The sequence below is a fragment of the Carettochelys insculpta genome, chromosome 6 (genome assembly GCF_033958435.1).
Source record: "Carettochelys insculpta isolate YL-2023 chromosome 6, ASM3395843v1, whole genome shotgun sequence".
NCBI lineage: Eukaryota > Metazoa > Chordata > Testudines > Carettochelyidae > Carettochelys > Carettochelys insculpta.
In genome coordinates, this window is record NC_134142.1 from 108269402 (window position 1) to 108286120 (window position 16719).

Sequence of the window (16719 nt, forward strand, 5' to 3'; positions counted from 1 at the left end):
TGCGGGGGAAGGAAGGAGGTCGCAAGCCCCGCCCCTGGGAGAGGGGGCGAGGACGTAAGATGAGAGACTGGAAAGGCGAGTCCCATTCGCGCATGCGTAAGAAGCTCTAGTCACACCAGCCCACCGTCTCCGTCACGTGACACTGACCGGCCCTCGAGTGTGTTTCTTCTCGTTGCCCGGTTACACAGCGGTCACCGGAAGTGTCGTCTGAGGTGGAGCGATGAGTTTTCATCCGGGCGCGATCTTGCATCAGCCTGTGAAAAGACTAGTCGTCTAGACACGGCAGAGGGAGGAGCGGCAGGAGAGAGCGGAATGGCGGCAGCCGGCGGGGAGCACAGTGAGTGCCGGGTTCCGACTCAGACGGGCGCGGCCCCTTTAAGGCCGACAGAGGTGCGGGGCCGGGGGGGATCCGTGTCGCTGTGTCCCGTGAGGTAGGGACACTGCGATATGTCAAGGGGTCACTGCGTCCTCGCGCCTGATGTCCTGTGAGCCGCCTGTCCCGGTATATTCACTGCCGGGGGCGCAGGGCTCTTCTAGCCGCGCGCTAGGCGGTTATCGTGCCCCATTGCTGCCCCGTATCGTGACGTCATAGCGGGGGGTAACGATGTCACCGGAACTCATGGTGTCATTGTCCCCTGGCCCATAGCGATGGAGCGTGATGTCACTGCACCCCAGTGTGCCACCATGCTGTGTCCGGCTCTGGCTAATCCCCAGGCATGGCTATGGCTCTGCCTTCCTGTGCTGTGGCAGCTCTGTTCGTTATCTTAGCGCGGTACCAAAACACTGCTGTGATGGGAGCACGTATGCAAGACCTGTTAAAAATTGGGGAGAGTCTACAAATGACAGGCCGTGCAAGTGTTCTAGCCGTGGTGTGTGAAATCAGATGTTTGCTTTTTTCTAGTATGTCGGAAAGAGGCAGTGTTACTTCTGTGTAGTTTCAAGATCTGGGAGATCTAGTTCAGCTCATGTGAAGGTCACACGGATGTCTTCCTGCCATATAGATGAGAATTAGTGAGACAAACACTCATCAGTTGTGGGGGCTGAGAAGTGTAAAGATGCTGGATTTAAAGAGAGAGCTTTTAAAGGCACAAATGGCATTTAGATACCCAGCTCCCCTGGATGCCTAGCTGTTATATGTGCCTTTGAAACTACACCATGGAGGATTAAAGAAAAGGCTATCAGAGTAACAAAGCATATGGATACTAACCTTTCTGGGCAGCTGTGTCTGTCTGCCTGACCCAGGCTTGGTCTGCACTGTGTCAGTGTAACTGGCACTCCAGGATGTGAAAAATCCAGAGTTTGTCTTGGGTTTGATTGTTCCCAGGGAAACTGCATGGTGGTAGCACAATGAGATGACCTCCAATGATATGAGGCAAAACTTGGAATACCAGCAATACAAGCCTGAAATAACGTTGCTGGTATGTAGGTGGCTGGGAATCCATGTCAGATAGATTAAGTATCCTGTGTTGTCCCTTCTCTTTTGTCTCCTAAATACTGCGTTCCTTCCTGTGCAGCCACAGTACTGTTTGTCAGTGGGACAGTCTCTTCTAATGATGGGCTCTACAGGTTATAAGAATCAGTGTGTTATGGTGTTTGTTTCAGAGAGACAAACTTAGCACATGACTGTGATTAAAAGCAAAGGAGTGACTGTCTGCATTCCAGACCCCTTACATCAACCCAGCTCCACAGAGTAGCCCTTACACTCTTCCCACATGAGCCAGGTTGTGCTACAGTACTTTCTGAGTGCTCCTTCCCCTACTCCCTAGTGTTTGAGGAAGCATCCTCTCCAAGAAGAGTTTTTTAAATAAGCATGGCTAGTTTTATGAGAAGAATTTTTTCAGCCAACTTCACCAAGAAGTTTTGCATTGTAGTTTAACTCCATGAGCTGACAGCTAAAAGCCATCTGGCTCTCAGCCATGGCTATAGAGCAGAGACTTCACTCACCCTTGTCAGTGATGAGTGAGGGGTTTCACTAGGCTTATCTATGCTTATATATGCGGCATGGGTATACAGGACATTGCTAGTCAAAGTGGGAGCAACAGCTCAGGTTGTACTGGAATAATTGACAGTGTTCTATCCAGGGAGCATCTGTTGTCTTGCCAATCTTTAAAAAAATCAGGCTTTTAAGTAATTATTGTAAATATTGCAGTGAGGCCCATTGTAGGGCACTACGCAAACATAAAACAAAATGAAGATCTCTTTATATTTATTGAAAATATTACTAATAGTTGTGTTTAACAAGTAATAATAATATTTCCATGTTTATCAAGTGCACTCTTTTTCCTGAGTTATATCTGACAATTTAAATAAGAATAATTGAAATAACCAGCCATGAATTATCTGGAAAACTTTTGGTATAAATGTACTACCAATATTACTTATAAATCCGCTGAGTGGTTGAAAAACTTGTGTACTAAAAGTATGTATTTGCATAGTCTAATATAAACAATTTTCATAATTTTTTTGTTTTGAATTTAAGTATTCTCTAGTGTTTCACCAAAGTATTATAATTTTAGGCAAATCTATACTGCAAATGCCTTTTGCTGTTGTGTAGAACATACACACTACTTTGCCCTCCTAACACAGATATAAGTAACAGTATAGATGATGGGACTATGTGGAGATAAATAGAGTACAGGCATTTTTCTGAACCCCGTGGTTATGTACTCAGCTGTACCCCTATATAGCCCTGTACTATAGGCCAAAGCAGCGCCTCTCTATTTATAAGGCTATTTTTAGTAATGTAGTATCGCACTGTGTCCTCACTGCAGATGCCTTTTTCTGCTTCAGGAAGCTACTGTAGACTTCTTCCACAGCCTCCCCTCTGTCACTGTTGCATTTAACTACACACTGCAGAGTAGATACAGTCTCCTTTCTATGCATCAAGTAACTGCATATATAGCGTCAAGTATCGGAGGGGTAGCCGTGTTAGTCTGGATCTGTAACAGCTACGAAGGGTCCTGTGGCACCTTATAGACTAGCAGAAAAGTTTTGAGCATGAGCTTTCGTGAGCACAGACTCACTTCATCAGATGCTATGAAGTGAGTTTGTGCTCACGAAAGCTCATGCTCAAAACTTTTCTGTTAGTCTGTAAGGTGCCACAGGACCCTTCGTTGCTGCATATATAGCGGTTCCCAACCTTTTCCAGACAGGGTCCCATTTTAACAATTCAGGAGGACTTCGTGACCCAAGGCAATTCAAAAATGGAGGCTGGGGAGTGCAGTACTTTAACTAGTTAATTTTCCACCTGAGGCAAGAATATGAAATTGTGCCCCCTCATGTTTATATATTCATAGTAGTTATTTCATAGAAAAAGGGAAAATAAAATAATAATGATAACACTATGAAAGTCCCTCATCCCTAAACTGCTTCCTCACCTCACCTCAGGTTAGACCCCACACTCAAAGGCTGGAGAGGCTGGGGGGAGTAACGCTCAGGGGCTGGGAGAGTGACACTCAGGAACTGGGGGGGAGGCACAAACAAAAAAATGAAAACTGACAAATCAGCTACATAGAACAGAAGGGGAGGCAAAACGTGGGGGAAGGGAGGTGAAGGGAAAATTACTTACTGCAAGAGTCTAGTAAGTGGCTTGCCTGGGATGGCTACAAATATCAAAGGTGGGAGAAGCTGTCTTTGTAATGTGTAATTACTTCTCTATTGACAGAACTGCTGGATGTGGCAGCGTTAAGGAGCTTCAAGTGGCTTCTTTAAGAACCACATGCAGCTTTGAGCTGCTGGCGACCCTTAACAAATATAATCATGACCCATGTTTGGGTCCCAACTCATAGGTTGGGAATCCCTGGCATATGTGCTACATGCTACTGTAAATGAAGTGTAGTGTAGATGTGGTGTTTCTATTTGTAAGAATTGGAAACAAAAACTAAAAAACAAAACTGAAACTGACTACATTAGATCCTGCTTTATTTGAGCCTTCCTTCTGACAGTAGTTATGGCCAGAAAAATAGTTTATGACCCCACTATGCATCATTTGTGTTGAAATGTTGTCTATTTATCTGATTGTATTTCTATGCCCTCTCTTCTATTTGTGTACATTCTTCCATCTAGCTTTTGCAATAATGTCACCAAAAATTTAATAACCCAGTTACAAAATCTACACCTCCATCTTTGTTGTGTGGCTGATGGATAGTGGGAGAAAAGATGTCCTGCTCCTATGGGCAGAATTTTTGCATGGCTTCCTTAGTCTGTTTTCAGTGACTAAGGTGAGTAATATGCAAAATGTAAAGAGGCAGCAGAAATGATGGAAAAAGTAATCTGAAGTGGTGTTAATAATAAAGCAAAATGTACTTATGTATACTATTTTTAAACTGCATATCACCCTAAATAATGCAGAAGAGAATCAGATCTTTAAAATGTCCTTATATGTATAGAATTAGCAGATTTACCCAGTGTTGCTCAGGCCCTTAACTCAAGGTTGTGTTTTTGTGGTGGTGGTTTTTTTTTTAATAAAATGAAAATGCACAGGCCTTAGTTAATGATTGTATTCTGCAAAAAATAATGTTATTTTATTAAGTAAATTTTTATTTGTTTAAACAGAATACTAGTATAACTTTTTGTTATCCCTTTTCTGTCAGGTTTCTTGAGAAGCAATTCTACTCCAGGTTCATCCTATTTTTCTGGCTCATCTTGGTTCAGTCTCTTTCAACATTTGCTCCTATTTTATGAAAAGCAGTCCTTTTCCAGGACATCCCTCTTTCCTGGCACAGCCAAACTCTTAAGTTATGATAAGAAGAAGCTGCATACCCAATTTGGTCATTTTAGCTCTGAACATTTAGCAGTTCTTGAACAGTGAGGCTAACAGTTGGAGTAAAATAAGTTTTATGAATCTGTATGAATATTTGTAATCATTTTCCATTGCCAGTGCCTTGGCAGACACAACCTTCTGTACAGCAGAGGTTCCCAAGCTGAGGGGTCCTTCCATTTGGCTTGTACAAATGACTGACCATGTTACCGGAATGGCTTCGAAGGTGTTGGGCCCAATAAAGCTGGTACACCACTGAAGTAAAGTATCCCCATATATCTGTAGGCGTGTATGCTCTTCAACTCTAATGTCCCTTCTATCCCTGCAGTACTGCTGATGATTTTGACAACAGAAAGGCCCCGTGAATACAAAATACCGTTTATTTTCAGGATTCATGTCTTACAGAAGTGAAACTCACAACATTGGTATAATTTAATTAAAGGTGTGTTATGGATGGGTTGCACCACAAGATTTCAAGATTTTTTTTAATCTTTCATGTAAATGGTACATACAGACAAATGTCTTACTGTCTTTCTGTCTTATGAGAACCTTCCATAGAAGGTCATACTGTTATGAGGCATTAGGTGGCATAATTTTCCATATATGGAAAGTTGAAAACGTTGACAGTTATATCACACTGAGGGTTCATACAACTATATTAATTAACATACAAAAACTAGCACCATATTAGTCTCTGTAGTGAAGCTAAGTGGTGCTAAACTTTTATCTTTGGGAAAATTTGAAATTTGTTACGTATTAATAGTTCGGAAAAGATTTCTTTTAAAAAAAAAAAAAAACAACTGTTTCCCAGTTACTGATGTTCAAAGTGTATATTTAAAAAGTGAGAACTTGGGCGATTTAATAATTGCCAGTGGATCATTACAATCAGATGAGTTTTAATTCTGTGTTGTTTAGTGCCTCTGCAGCATTCTTTTTCTCTGGGGAAAAAAAGCTGCCTGTCAAGTTGGATTGTAATAGGTGTATTTTTTTCCCCCCTTCTAAAAAGGATATTAGTCCACTAGGGAATAGGATGATGGGCTTTTTTTCATTGTGGTGTAAATCAAATTTGAACTTGGCATACTGATTTTTATTTTCATTAATTAAAAAATAGTTCAAGCTTTAAATGGGTGTGGAGATTTGTTTTGTGTTTGCTCGACAAGTTCAGATAATTGCAATCTGAAGTATTCTGTCTGTACAAGAGCTGTGCCATGAAATTTAGCAGTGCAGTGCTTCCAAGTCTGCCCATTAATAAGCTTCAACCTTGTTCTGTAGGAATCACAGCTAAATTTGAGAGATGGATGTTCATTCTTTATGTTCATTCATGTGCACTTGAGTCTGACACAATAGTAAATGTGGAGGTGACTTCCAGAGTAGCTGTTAACCACCAGAAGGAACCAGAGGGAAGCCAGTGTATTTTACATGTCAGCAAACCAGGATTAGATTGAATAGTAACAGAGAGGGAGCCGTGCTAGTCTATACACTATCAAAACTCAATATTTATTTGAGTCTGTTCTGGTCTGGCTATGGTCTGAAGAAGTGGGTCTGTCCCACGAAAGCTCACCTAATAAACTATTTTGCTAGTCTTTAAAGTGCTACTTGACTGCTTTTTGTTTTGACAGGATTAGATTGTAACAACTCTTGAATTTTGTCTGAGTTTGAGCCAGTAACAGAACAGTAAATCCTCTGAGCCATCTAGTTTCCCTTGCATTCAGAAGGAGTCATGTGTTTTTATATCTGTCCAATTAGTTAATGAGTTTGTGTAAACAAGAGACACAGGATACTATACCACTTCCTTCTCAATGATTTTAGGGTGTAGCATGCACAGATCATTACTCAGGTTTACAAGTTTCCTTAAATTAGTTACAGCTCACAACTGCCATAATGCTGCCTCTGTTAAAATAACTCTAGAGTATTTTTGAGACATCTGTCTTGTGATATGAATTTTTCTCCTAGGGGTTATGTTGTTTTCCAGATCTTACCTACATACAATATATCATGGAGCTTATCCGGCAATTCAGATTTCAAACAGATCAACCAGTTTACATCTTACATTAATGAATGTTTCATTTTCGTAAGCACCTACCAGAGATAGTAGTACATATTCCAATATTTACAAACATGAAACATTTACAGAGAAATCAAGTTCTTGATCCCATCTTAATCCTATGTACCTTTTAAAAACAAACAAAACCCCCTTTATCCAACATGGATAAAAGTGCATTTTGAGGGAGATTGTTAAAGTTTCTCATTGAGCTGACCCAAATTGTGTGTGTGTGTGTGTGTGTAAAATAATTGTTGTGACTGGCTTTTGTCACCAATTCTGTTCATTGCACTAAGCAGGATGTAGTAAAAGATGTGTAAAGGGTAAAATACACTTTTTTTTTCCTCCCTTCCCTTCCCTCCCTGCGATATAAACCCTGGATACTATATTTTCCTACTTCAATCATCGGAACAAATGGGTCTTAGTATGAAAGCTCATGACCTAATAAGTCATGTAGCAACATACAGATTAGTTTATCACGCTAGCATTTATACATCACCCCTCTATGTTACTGCCTTCTCAAAAAGGATGCTTAATGTAAATACGGTTTTAGAACTGTACAGCTACGTCTACACTATCCCAAAACTTTGAAATGGCCATGGAAGTGGCCGATTTGAAGTTTACCAATGAAGCGCTGAAATACATATTCAGTGCCTCATTAGAATGCTGGCAGCTGCGGCACTTTGAAATTGCTGTGGCTCATCCAGACAGGGCTCCTTTTCGAAAGGACTCCAGCAACTTTGAAATCCCCTTATTCTTATCTGCTGATAGGAATAAGGGGATTTTGACGTTGATGGGGTCCTTTCAAAAAGGAGCCCTCTCTGGACGAGCCGCGTGGCAGTAAGCCGCGGCAATTTGTATTTCAGCGCTTCATTAATAAACTTCAGAATGGCCATTTTGAAGTTTTGGGATAGTGTAGACATGGCCGTACATGACTAATATTTATCTCTTGATTTTATAATGGCTACTATCCTGCATTGCTTCTAGTTAGAATCATTCATGGGGACCATATGAGCAGCTGAAATATTCCATTAAACTTAAAGTTGTTTTGTTTTTGTTCCTCATAGGAGATGGGCCACACACACAACCTCAGTCTCAGCAGATACTTCTTAAGCACTGCTGAAAGAATCTCCCCCAACCTCCAGAGTTCCCATACCCACTTGTAATTTGTTGGTTTTCTTGTCAAATGCCGTGTGGTGGCAATAAACATAGTGCTATGGAAGCTATATGAAGACTTCCACAGAAGAGCAAGATGACCATATTAGAAGTAAAAAATTGATGATGTGCTCTTGAATATCAGATTTGGAGATAGGAACTTGTATGTTCTACACCTGGCACAGACAGCAACTCACTGTATGACTCTTGGAATATATTAATTTTTCTTTTTCTCTTTTTTGCCTTGCAAGACAGTCAGTTAAGTTTGCACAGTGTTTTGAACATGGAAAGCACTCTGAAGTGCTGAGTTGTTAGGGAAAGATTTAAGACTTCGTGTACTAAACGTGTTAGTACAGATTTTATAACTGCAACTTCTCCCTTTGTAAATGTTGTATGCTCTTTCAAGTTTACAAGTTACTTAATGTTTATAAAACAAACTGCAAGTTGAACCTCTCAGGTCTGGGACACGCTGGTCTGGCAACATCTGTGGTCCAGCTGGACCAGACAGCCCCTAAACCAGAGAACCCTTGGAGGCCAGTGGCTGTGAGCAGAACCAAGTGGCGGGGGCTGACCATGGAGCCTGGAGCCCAGGGGCAGCAGAGCCCTTGGGTCTGGGGCTGGCCACAGAGCCCAGGGGGTCCGAGAGCAGGGAGCCTGGCGGTCTCAGAGTAGAGGAGCCAGGTGTCCCGGACTTTGCCACAGAGCTGGGGGCCTGGTGGCTGCCAGTCGTAGAGCTGTGAAACCAGGAGCCCCGTGGCATGGGGGCAGCAGAGCCCCATGGCCAGGAAGGGAGCCCTGCAGGGTCAGTCCCAAGGAGAGCCTGGAGTCCAACAGCAGAGGTGCCAGAACTGATTGATTTCCCCAGTCCAGCAAACTCGCTTCTCCAGGACCAGTCAGGTCCCAAGAGTGCTGGATCAGGGAGGTCCAATGTCTATATAAAACAAAGTCTACTTTATATTTGCATGATTGCAGGCTAAACTGAGTCATGGAAAAGAAGAGGTGTACATGTGGGGTACTGTAACATCTCTTCTGTTCATTAATATGAATCCTTTCCATTTTGATGTATATTGTATACACATTTGAGGGGAAAAAACTAATTCAGGGGAGATACACATAACACCAATGGCTGTGATTTAATATTCTGCAAACATTTGTCTGTCTGTCAGAGCAAGTAGGGGAAGGTGGGCATCAAATTAGGACACCACACTTAGGCCCCAGCCCTGCAAAGATTTAAGCACAGACTTTTATAGGTTTCAGTACAATCTTTATTCATGAATAATTTCACTGAAATTAATATGGCTATGCACAGTACATAAAGTTAATCATATGTAATGTAAAACTTTGTGGGACAGACAGTGAACAGAGAGAAATGCTGATTAAGCCCATTAGGCATAGAAGATGCTCTATAACTGTCTATAAACTATATTTTGTTTCATGAAAAGTCCTGGGTCTGTGCCTTTGCCTCTGAGGCAAAGCTATGATTCCCCCTGAAATTTACGATGGAAGAAAGTAATCTGAATAAAAATAAAAAAAGACTATTTATAACAGCCTTTTATGGTTGTTCATTACATTTGACAAAATATTTTTCGCTCAAATTTGCTGTCAATTTCCAGTATGCACCCACTTGTTTCAGTTATATTATTTTCCTTCCAAGCTTTGATATATATTTTTAATCATAATGTGCCTTTTTTTGTTTTACTTTAGTTCTGACCATATGTCCTATGCCTCTTCTTTGCAGCTTCCAACTACAGTTTCATTCTGAGCATTAGTGAAGAGGAAGCCAGGGTGAAGGCTTTGGACAAGTACCTCAGCACTCGTAGTTATATCCAGGGGTTCACATTTTCACATGCAGACGTGGAGGTATTCAGACAGTTTTCGAGGCCACCAATGGACCAGCATTTTCATGTTGTTCGATGGTACAGGCACATAGAAGCAATCTATGGTGGCAACAATGAAAAGATTGAACCTTGTAAACTTCAGACAAGTGAGTAGTAACATGGAGTTAGTGGGCAAATTACAAGTTAGCAGACATTTATTTTGTCGCAAAGAACCTAAACTATTTCCCACCCATGTGGTGGGTGATATTTATGTAATTTTAAATTCACAACATCAAAACAATATTTACATGCAATTTAACAGGTTGCAAACACTCTTATCAACTCACCAGCAGGTATAAACATAAACCCCTCAAATGCCCAGGAAAGAAAAGAATGGCCTTTGGAGAGCATCTAGAAGTTTGACATACAGCAAATCCCTGAAATATGTGGCTTCAGATTGCACATAACTCACTTCGATGTGAGTTAAGCACAACTTCAAGCTGCTCTGTGTCTCTCAGCCTGCATAGCTGCCTGCAGCTGTGGGGAGATAGGCGGGTTAAAAGCCTTCTCCCTGCCTTCCCCCAGCGATACCGCTGTCAGGCTGACAGCCATGCGGCTGGGGGAAGACAGGAAGAAGCATCCAAGAAACTGACCAGCCCTAGTGAGCTGTTCGGTTTGCCGGGTCCTGCAAGTGGCAGGGAGCTAGGAATCAAGCAGCAGCCTGATTCCCGGCTCCCCACAATGACTTGCACAAAAATTAGAGTTGGGTGGGGGTTGCTTTCCTGCAACCCCTGCATAATTCAGGGTTTTACTATATTCAGGCCCTAGCAAACCAAATGGGAAAGTAACACCAGAGAAGTTAGGTGTGTCTGCTGATCACAACTGTGACAGTATGGCTGAGGAAAGAGAGGTGGCTCCTTAGATTTTTAGGAGTGTAAAAGGGAAAATGAGCATGTTGAATGCCACCTGGAAATCCACATCCAAATGAACCTGGTATCTGGAATTGTACTATGAGCTTCTGGTGTGAGGCTTAAACAGGTACAGTGTTCATTCTGTGTTAGCTGAATTTTTCAAATGTTCTCAAGGTATAGCTCCATATAGAGTGTATTACAGTAACCTAGTCCTGAGGTAGGAAAGTCATGGATAACTGCAAAAAGGTCCATGGTCAAAACAGCTACATTTATCCTGCCATATGTGGATGTGATGGACAGAAAGCTGGGTGCCATTAATATACTTTAGGTATTGTAGTATTTGGCTGCATATAGAATCTCCTAGGCTACGTTTACACTGCACCCTTAGCTCAAATAAGATATGCAATTTGCGCAAGCTTTGAATTAGGCTATTTCAGCATTTGGCGATGTCTGCACAGTGCCAAATGTCAAAATACTGAGTTATTTTGAGGCATCTCTTATTTCTCCTGCAACAAGGTATAGAGGGATGCTGAAATAGTGTGACGTATTTTGAAAAATATTTTGAAATATCAGACACGTTTTCGTAGATGCAGAGTAGTTGTTTTGGGATACAAGTATCTCTTTAGTATAAACATAGCACTAATGACTTTAGAGCATACAAATAAAAGAAGGAACAGAATGGATTCAACAGAACTCACAATTGCTACCATTGCCACCTGAGTCGTAGACTAAAAGGGAGTGAAAATCATCCATCTGTTCCTGCTAGGTGATTAGAGATGTGTCACCAACAGTGTAACACAAACTCCTAAATATATCGTTAGCAAATACCACAAAGTTCTACCGTTGGCGTAGCTCATAATGTGGTATAAATGATGGATCCAGAGATATTTGAAATAGTGAAGCTATTTCCTTATTTGTTTTCGTAGGTTCTTCACCTAAAGAAATTGATTTTCAGTGTTTTTAATAATATTAAGAATAGGCATAAGTCATATATCCACAGCATCCGTGTTGTACCTGAAGCTTTGGATCAGCCTCTGAAGGAGTTCCTACAAATGTCCTCCCCCTCACGTCGCTTAATCCTTTGTTCTTGAGCCGAGGTTCTGCTCAGCCTCACTGCTGGGAAGTGAGGAAACTCTCCGGCTAGGTTGTTGGTTGCTGGGTTTCAGAACCCAGTGGTTGGGTTTTCCATAGATTTGGATCAGCATAGGATGACATTTGTAATACCTGTTAAGTCCACTCAGACAACCAGGCCACACCAGCTCCATCTCATTCCACCACTCATCAGAGCAAACAATCCTTTTCCCTCCACTGGTTAGCAGTGCAAATTAAGGGGATCGGGGTGGGGAATGGCTCACACAAGGGTCATAAGAAATAACATACCAAGAGGGTCAGCTCAGTCAGAGTAATTCAGTTTTCTTTTGCAATGGGTTACGGAAATAGAGATTTTATATACTATATAAGTTTGTAGGAATGTAAACTGAATACTACCCTTTTTAAGATTATTATTAACAGGGCAAATGACTGTCTGAAAAGAATGTAGTTTTTCTTTGATAATTGAAAAATTACTGTTTATGTTTGAGGATATTCTAATTGGTTAATCTAGGCTATTATGTAACCTCCTTGGAGTTTGTGGTGGTTCTCTGGTGCTTTCCTATGCACCAGTTACCCTTAAGCAAATGCTCTATGGCAACGTCCTTGCTCAAGAAGTCATGCAGTAGCTATTATATTATTCATAGAACTTTACTCATGTACTATGCTTTAAAATTGCATCATGTTAACGCCCAATCTGTTTTGCTAGAAGTTATTGGAAAGGTGGCACTGAATTAATACCAAGAACATCCTGTCATCATAAATGTTATGAACCCTTATCAGTCTGGTTTGAAGAGGTCTAGCACAGATAGTTTTGTTTTGTTGGCTTATTTCTACTTATCACCAAAGTCAAGAATCCCTCTAGCAGGAGGTAAATGATGCAGTGTCCCAGAGACCTGGTAATTTAAAAGGACCCAGGGCTCCTGGCTGCTGCTACTGTGGCAGTGGCCAGAGCCCAAGACTTTAAATCACCACCAAAGCCCTGGTTGTATCATGTGTCCTGTGGTGCCAAAACATTGGCTTGGAGAGACTAGTCACCAGTACTGCCCCTTCTGCCTGAGGCCCTGCCTCTCCCAAGGCCCTGGAGCTGCCCGTTCTAGTCCTGCAAAGTCTGTCCTCAACCCTAGACATATTGAAGGTGTCTGTGGTGATTTGTTTTCCTTGGGCAGTAGTTTTTGATAGTACTAACTATGTAAGGCTTTATTGGTTTATCAGCCAAGAGTTATGGGTGGTGATAGGATAGCTTCAGTAGGTTTGTGCATTTCTGTCTGTGAAATCATAAGTAATGAATCTGCTTTCTTCCAAAAGAATCTTACCACATCCTCTATTGAACATGTAAACAAGATCTTTTTTTCTTCTATGGTTAATTTGGCTGTGGACTTCAACAGTAATCTATGTCATTGTAGCCTTTGTAACTCTAATAGTAAATGTTTATATTCTCGTATTTGGACACACTTATGGATAGGCTGTTTTTGTACTTGAGCTACAGGTTAACTTACATAGAATAATGTTTCAGATCATTGTACAGTACACAGATTAAACATTTAATTCTTGTCTGGGCCAGGATATTGAATTAAGCCCCTCCTCTCTAGTTACCTAATTGTTCAAAAGTGTGGTGGGGAATATATACAAACTGATTTTATAAAATAATATAAAACTTTTCTTTGTTGATTATTGTGGATCTCAGTTGCAATACACACAGGAAGATGCTTCCAGGGAAACTGAGTGACAAGCATGTTCAGAGACAAAACATGGAAGCTATTTTGACAATATAGGTTGTAAACAATTGGATAATACTTTAGTTGCAAGTAAAATGAATCCCCTACGCCTTCTTAATAACCCTTCTGAAGTAAATGGGATGGCTTGGTTTTGTATTATCCCATTGTATTAACTTCCCTTTAAAACTATAAGAACATTAACTTAATGGTCAGACTTCACATCACTGAAATATAGCCATGGATGATGTGGAGAGTGGCAGCCAGATGCCAAGCACACTGAAGCTTTTTGGAGGGGATGACATTCTACTGCTACTTGTTTTTAAAGCATGTTAGAGGTGTGATGCCCAAGATTATAAAATTATTAGAATCATAATGGAAAAGAGAGAATCCAGTTCTACAGTCATCCCTCGTTAAATGAGTACTCACTGAAACAAGGGACACATTTACTGACCTTTTATTCACTGGACGAGTGAACTCCCCCCTTGCTCCTCCCTGCGGCTCCAACCTGCCGCAGCTTGACACCCTCCCCACCCCCCACCGGCCCTGCAGACCCAAACTGTGGCAACTTAAACCCCTGCTGACCCCTGTGCACCTGAACCACCACAACTTAACTCCTCCCCGCCCACCAACCTCCAGACGCGTGAACCGCTGAAGTCTAAGCCCCCCCGGTGACCCCTGCACACCCAAACCGCCGAAACCTAACACCCCCCCCCCCCCCCCGTGCTGGCCCCCGCACACCCAAACCGCTAAAACATAAACCACTCATGCTGGCCCCTGCACCTCCAAACTGCCGAAACGTAAACCCCCTGCACGCCTGAACCACCGAAACCTAAACCCCCCGTGCTAGCCCCTGCATGCCCAAACCACCAAAACCTAAGCCCCCTGAACTCCTGAACTGCCAAAACCTAACCCCCACCACCAGCCCCTGTGCACCCAAAGTGGCAAAACTTTAAATCCCCTGCTGCCCCGTACACCCAAACTGCTGTAGCCTAACCCCACTGGCCCCTCAGACCAAAACTGTTGCAGACTTAACCACACACCCCCGACCCAACCTGCAGCAGCTTGAACCTTGCCCCCCACCCCACCTGCCACCATTTTAAACCCTCCCTCCTACTCATGTCCCCAAACTGCCCACAGCCTTTAACATACTTCCCTCCCTGCCCCTGCAACCCCAGGTTCACTTACCTTTCAAAAGCAGTGCCATCTGCTGCCACTGCCAGCACTTGGAACCAATCAGAGACTGTTACACATATCTGAATAGGAATTTAGTGTCCCTCTTACAAGTTTTTGCCTATGGGCAAAAAGTTAGGAACCAATTGTGCTTGTACAGCGAGAGATGAGTGTACTCTCTTCTTATGTGCTCTTAAGCTAGGAAAGAGGAGTGTGTGAAGCATTTCAGTTTCCCAACACAAGCAGCAGGGCACCCTTCCTTCCTGGACTTGCACCCAGCTATTACCCAAACACTCCAGTGTGCATTCACTGCATCCTCAGAGAATCATGGTCAGCTGGTTAGGGTTAGGGTCTATGCCTCCCTCTTGGGCTGCATCTACACTATAGCAATCTGTTAGTAGAAGTTACTGTCAGAAGAGATCTTCTGGCAAAACTTCTGTCAGCGGATTACATCCACACACAAAAGCAGATCAAAAAAGCAGCCCATTCTGTCAACAGAGAGCAGACAGACAGCCTAGCTGTGCTCTTAACAGAGCGGCCAACCGGAATCTCAGTAAACAGGGCTTCCCAGTGAATCAGAAGCCCTGACGTCAACAGAGAACCACCCCACCACCAGTTTTACACGGTATTTTTATTCCTTGTTGCAGAAAGTCAGAACACTGTTGGCGGAAGTGCCGAGTTTTGTCGACAGTACAATGCATTTTGTGTGTAGACACTCTGCAAATTTTGTCAACAAAACCCTCTAGGGTAGGTGTAGCCTTGTTGTGCTGCCAGAGAGGCCGTATATATTCTTTTTTTAGAGGTGCCTTATGTGTTGCCTGGGAGTATATTACAGTGCTTTGCTTGATGCACCCTGCTACTTAAAAGTAGGATAGCTCTGCATTAAAGCTGCTCAGAAAGATTTCTACAGATATTTTCAGTGTAGAATGCAAGTTTATTGAAATTGAAATATTTCATGAGAACATGAAAACTAATTTCAGTTAGTTTTTTCCTACTTTTTTGCTTCATTTTCATATTATACTCAATGTTTTATATTTTTACATTGTTGAAATGTTTGTGTTTCCATTGTACTAGAAGTTTGAAATTTTCATTCTGATTTGGAATGAAAACAGATTATTAAAAAGTTGGAAATCCCCATTTTATGGAAATGTCTTTTTTTTTGACCAGCTCCACACTATATTAGAGCTACAGCCAGTATTACACTGGTCTTCATGCCTTTTTCTGTCCCTCTTCCTCCTTATTCCTTCCTCAAAATATAGCACAGTCAGGTAAGGGCTGGATTTTGTCCCATAATTTATCATACTTCTTTTACCACAATGAATTAGGTCCCTACAATTAGTATTTCAAAGACCAAATTGTTTCCTCTACTAAAGGTGCTCCACTCAGATATGTGTTTATAGTAAATTATGGTGTTTGCAGAAGCAGTGTGATAAAAGGGTGAAGTGCTTTCTAAACTCAGCCTGCACCTTTCCTTTCTCCTACTAAATACGTGTTCCAGCAATATGGGCTCTAGAGATGTATTTTAAGATATGCAAGCTTATTATGGTCAGTAGAGTTATAAAGATAAGTTATTACAGATCTTTTTGAAAACTTAGTTAACTCAATGATTGACTAAATTTCAAAACTTTTGTACATGCTTTAATGCTTACTGTACTGCAGTTTTTTCTGTGTTTTAAATTATATAATTTGAAAAGGGATATAAACTGATGGCAAGCAAGAGAATAGAAAATAAAATTGTATGGAATTGATTACGTCCCTTACCATCAATGGAAATGTCTAATTAATATAATTAGTTTGGGCTGTTTGACAGAGCTTTTTCTGTGCATCTCTAGATATGATTGTCCTTTTGAAATAATTTAAGGCAGTAATATGTGGAAAATCCTTTACTATAAATCCATATGTTTGTTAAAATACTCTTTAAAGGTTCTTAAGTTTGTCTTCACATTATTTTCCAGGTAAAGGGAAACGTACACAGCCCAGTTGGTCTTCCCCAGAAGGAACAAAACAGTCTAAACTCTGCCTCTACAACAGCCTCACACGTAACAAGGTGAATGAATGG

The 16719-nt window shown here is 41.7% G+C and overlaps 1 protein-coding gene across 7 annotated transcripts in view; it reads left to right on the forward strand.

Annotated features, from left to right (window-relative positions):
* The first annotated feature begins 213 nt into the window (after positions 1-213).
* The window catches only part of CARS1 (cysteinyl-tRNA synthetase 1), a 67326-nt gene continuing 50820 nt past the window's right edge, over positions 214-16719 (forward strand). For 2 of the 7 annotated variants that reach the window (XM_074997790.1, XM_074997788.1), the window contains exons 1-3: positions 214-337; positions 9694-9939; positions 16616-16707. In XM_074997790.1, coding sequence (XP_074853891.1) covers positions 313-337; positions 9694-9939; positions 16616-16707 — 363 coding nt within the window. In that variant the 5' untranslated portion in view covers positions 214-312. Of the gene's footprint in view, positions 391-416; positions 432-1337; positions 1423-9693; positions 9940-16615; positions 16708-16719 lie in introns of those variants that run through there. The other 5 variants (XM_074997791.1, XM_074997792.1, XM_074997795.1 and 2 more) reach the window with 5 other exon arrangements.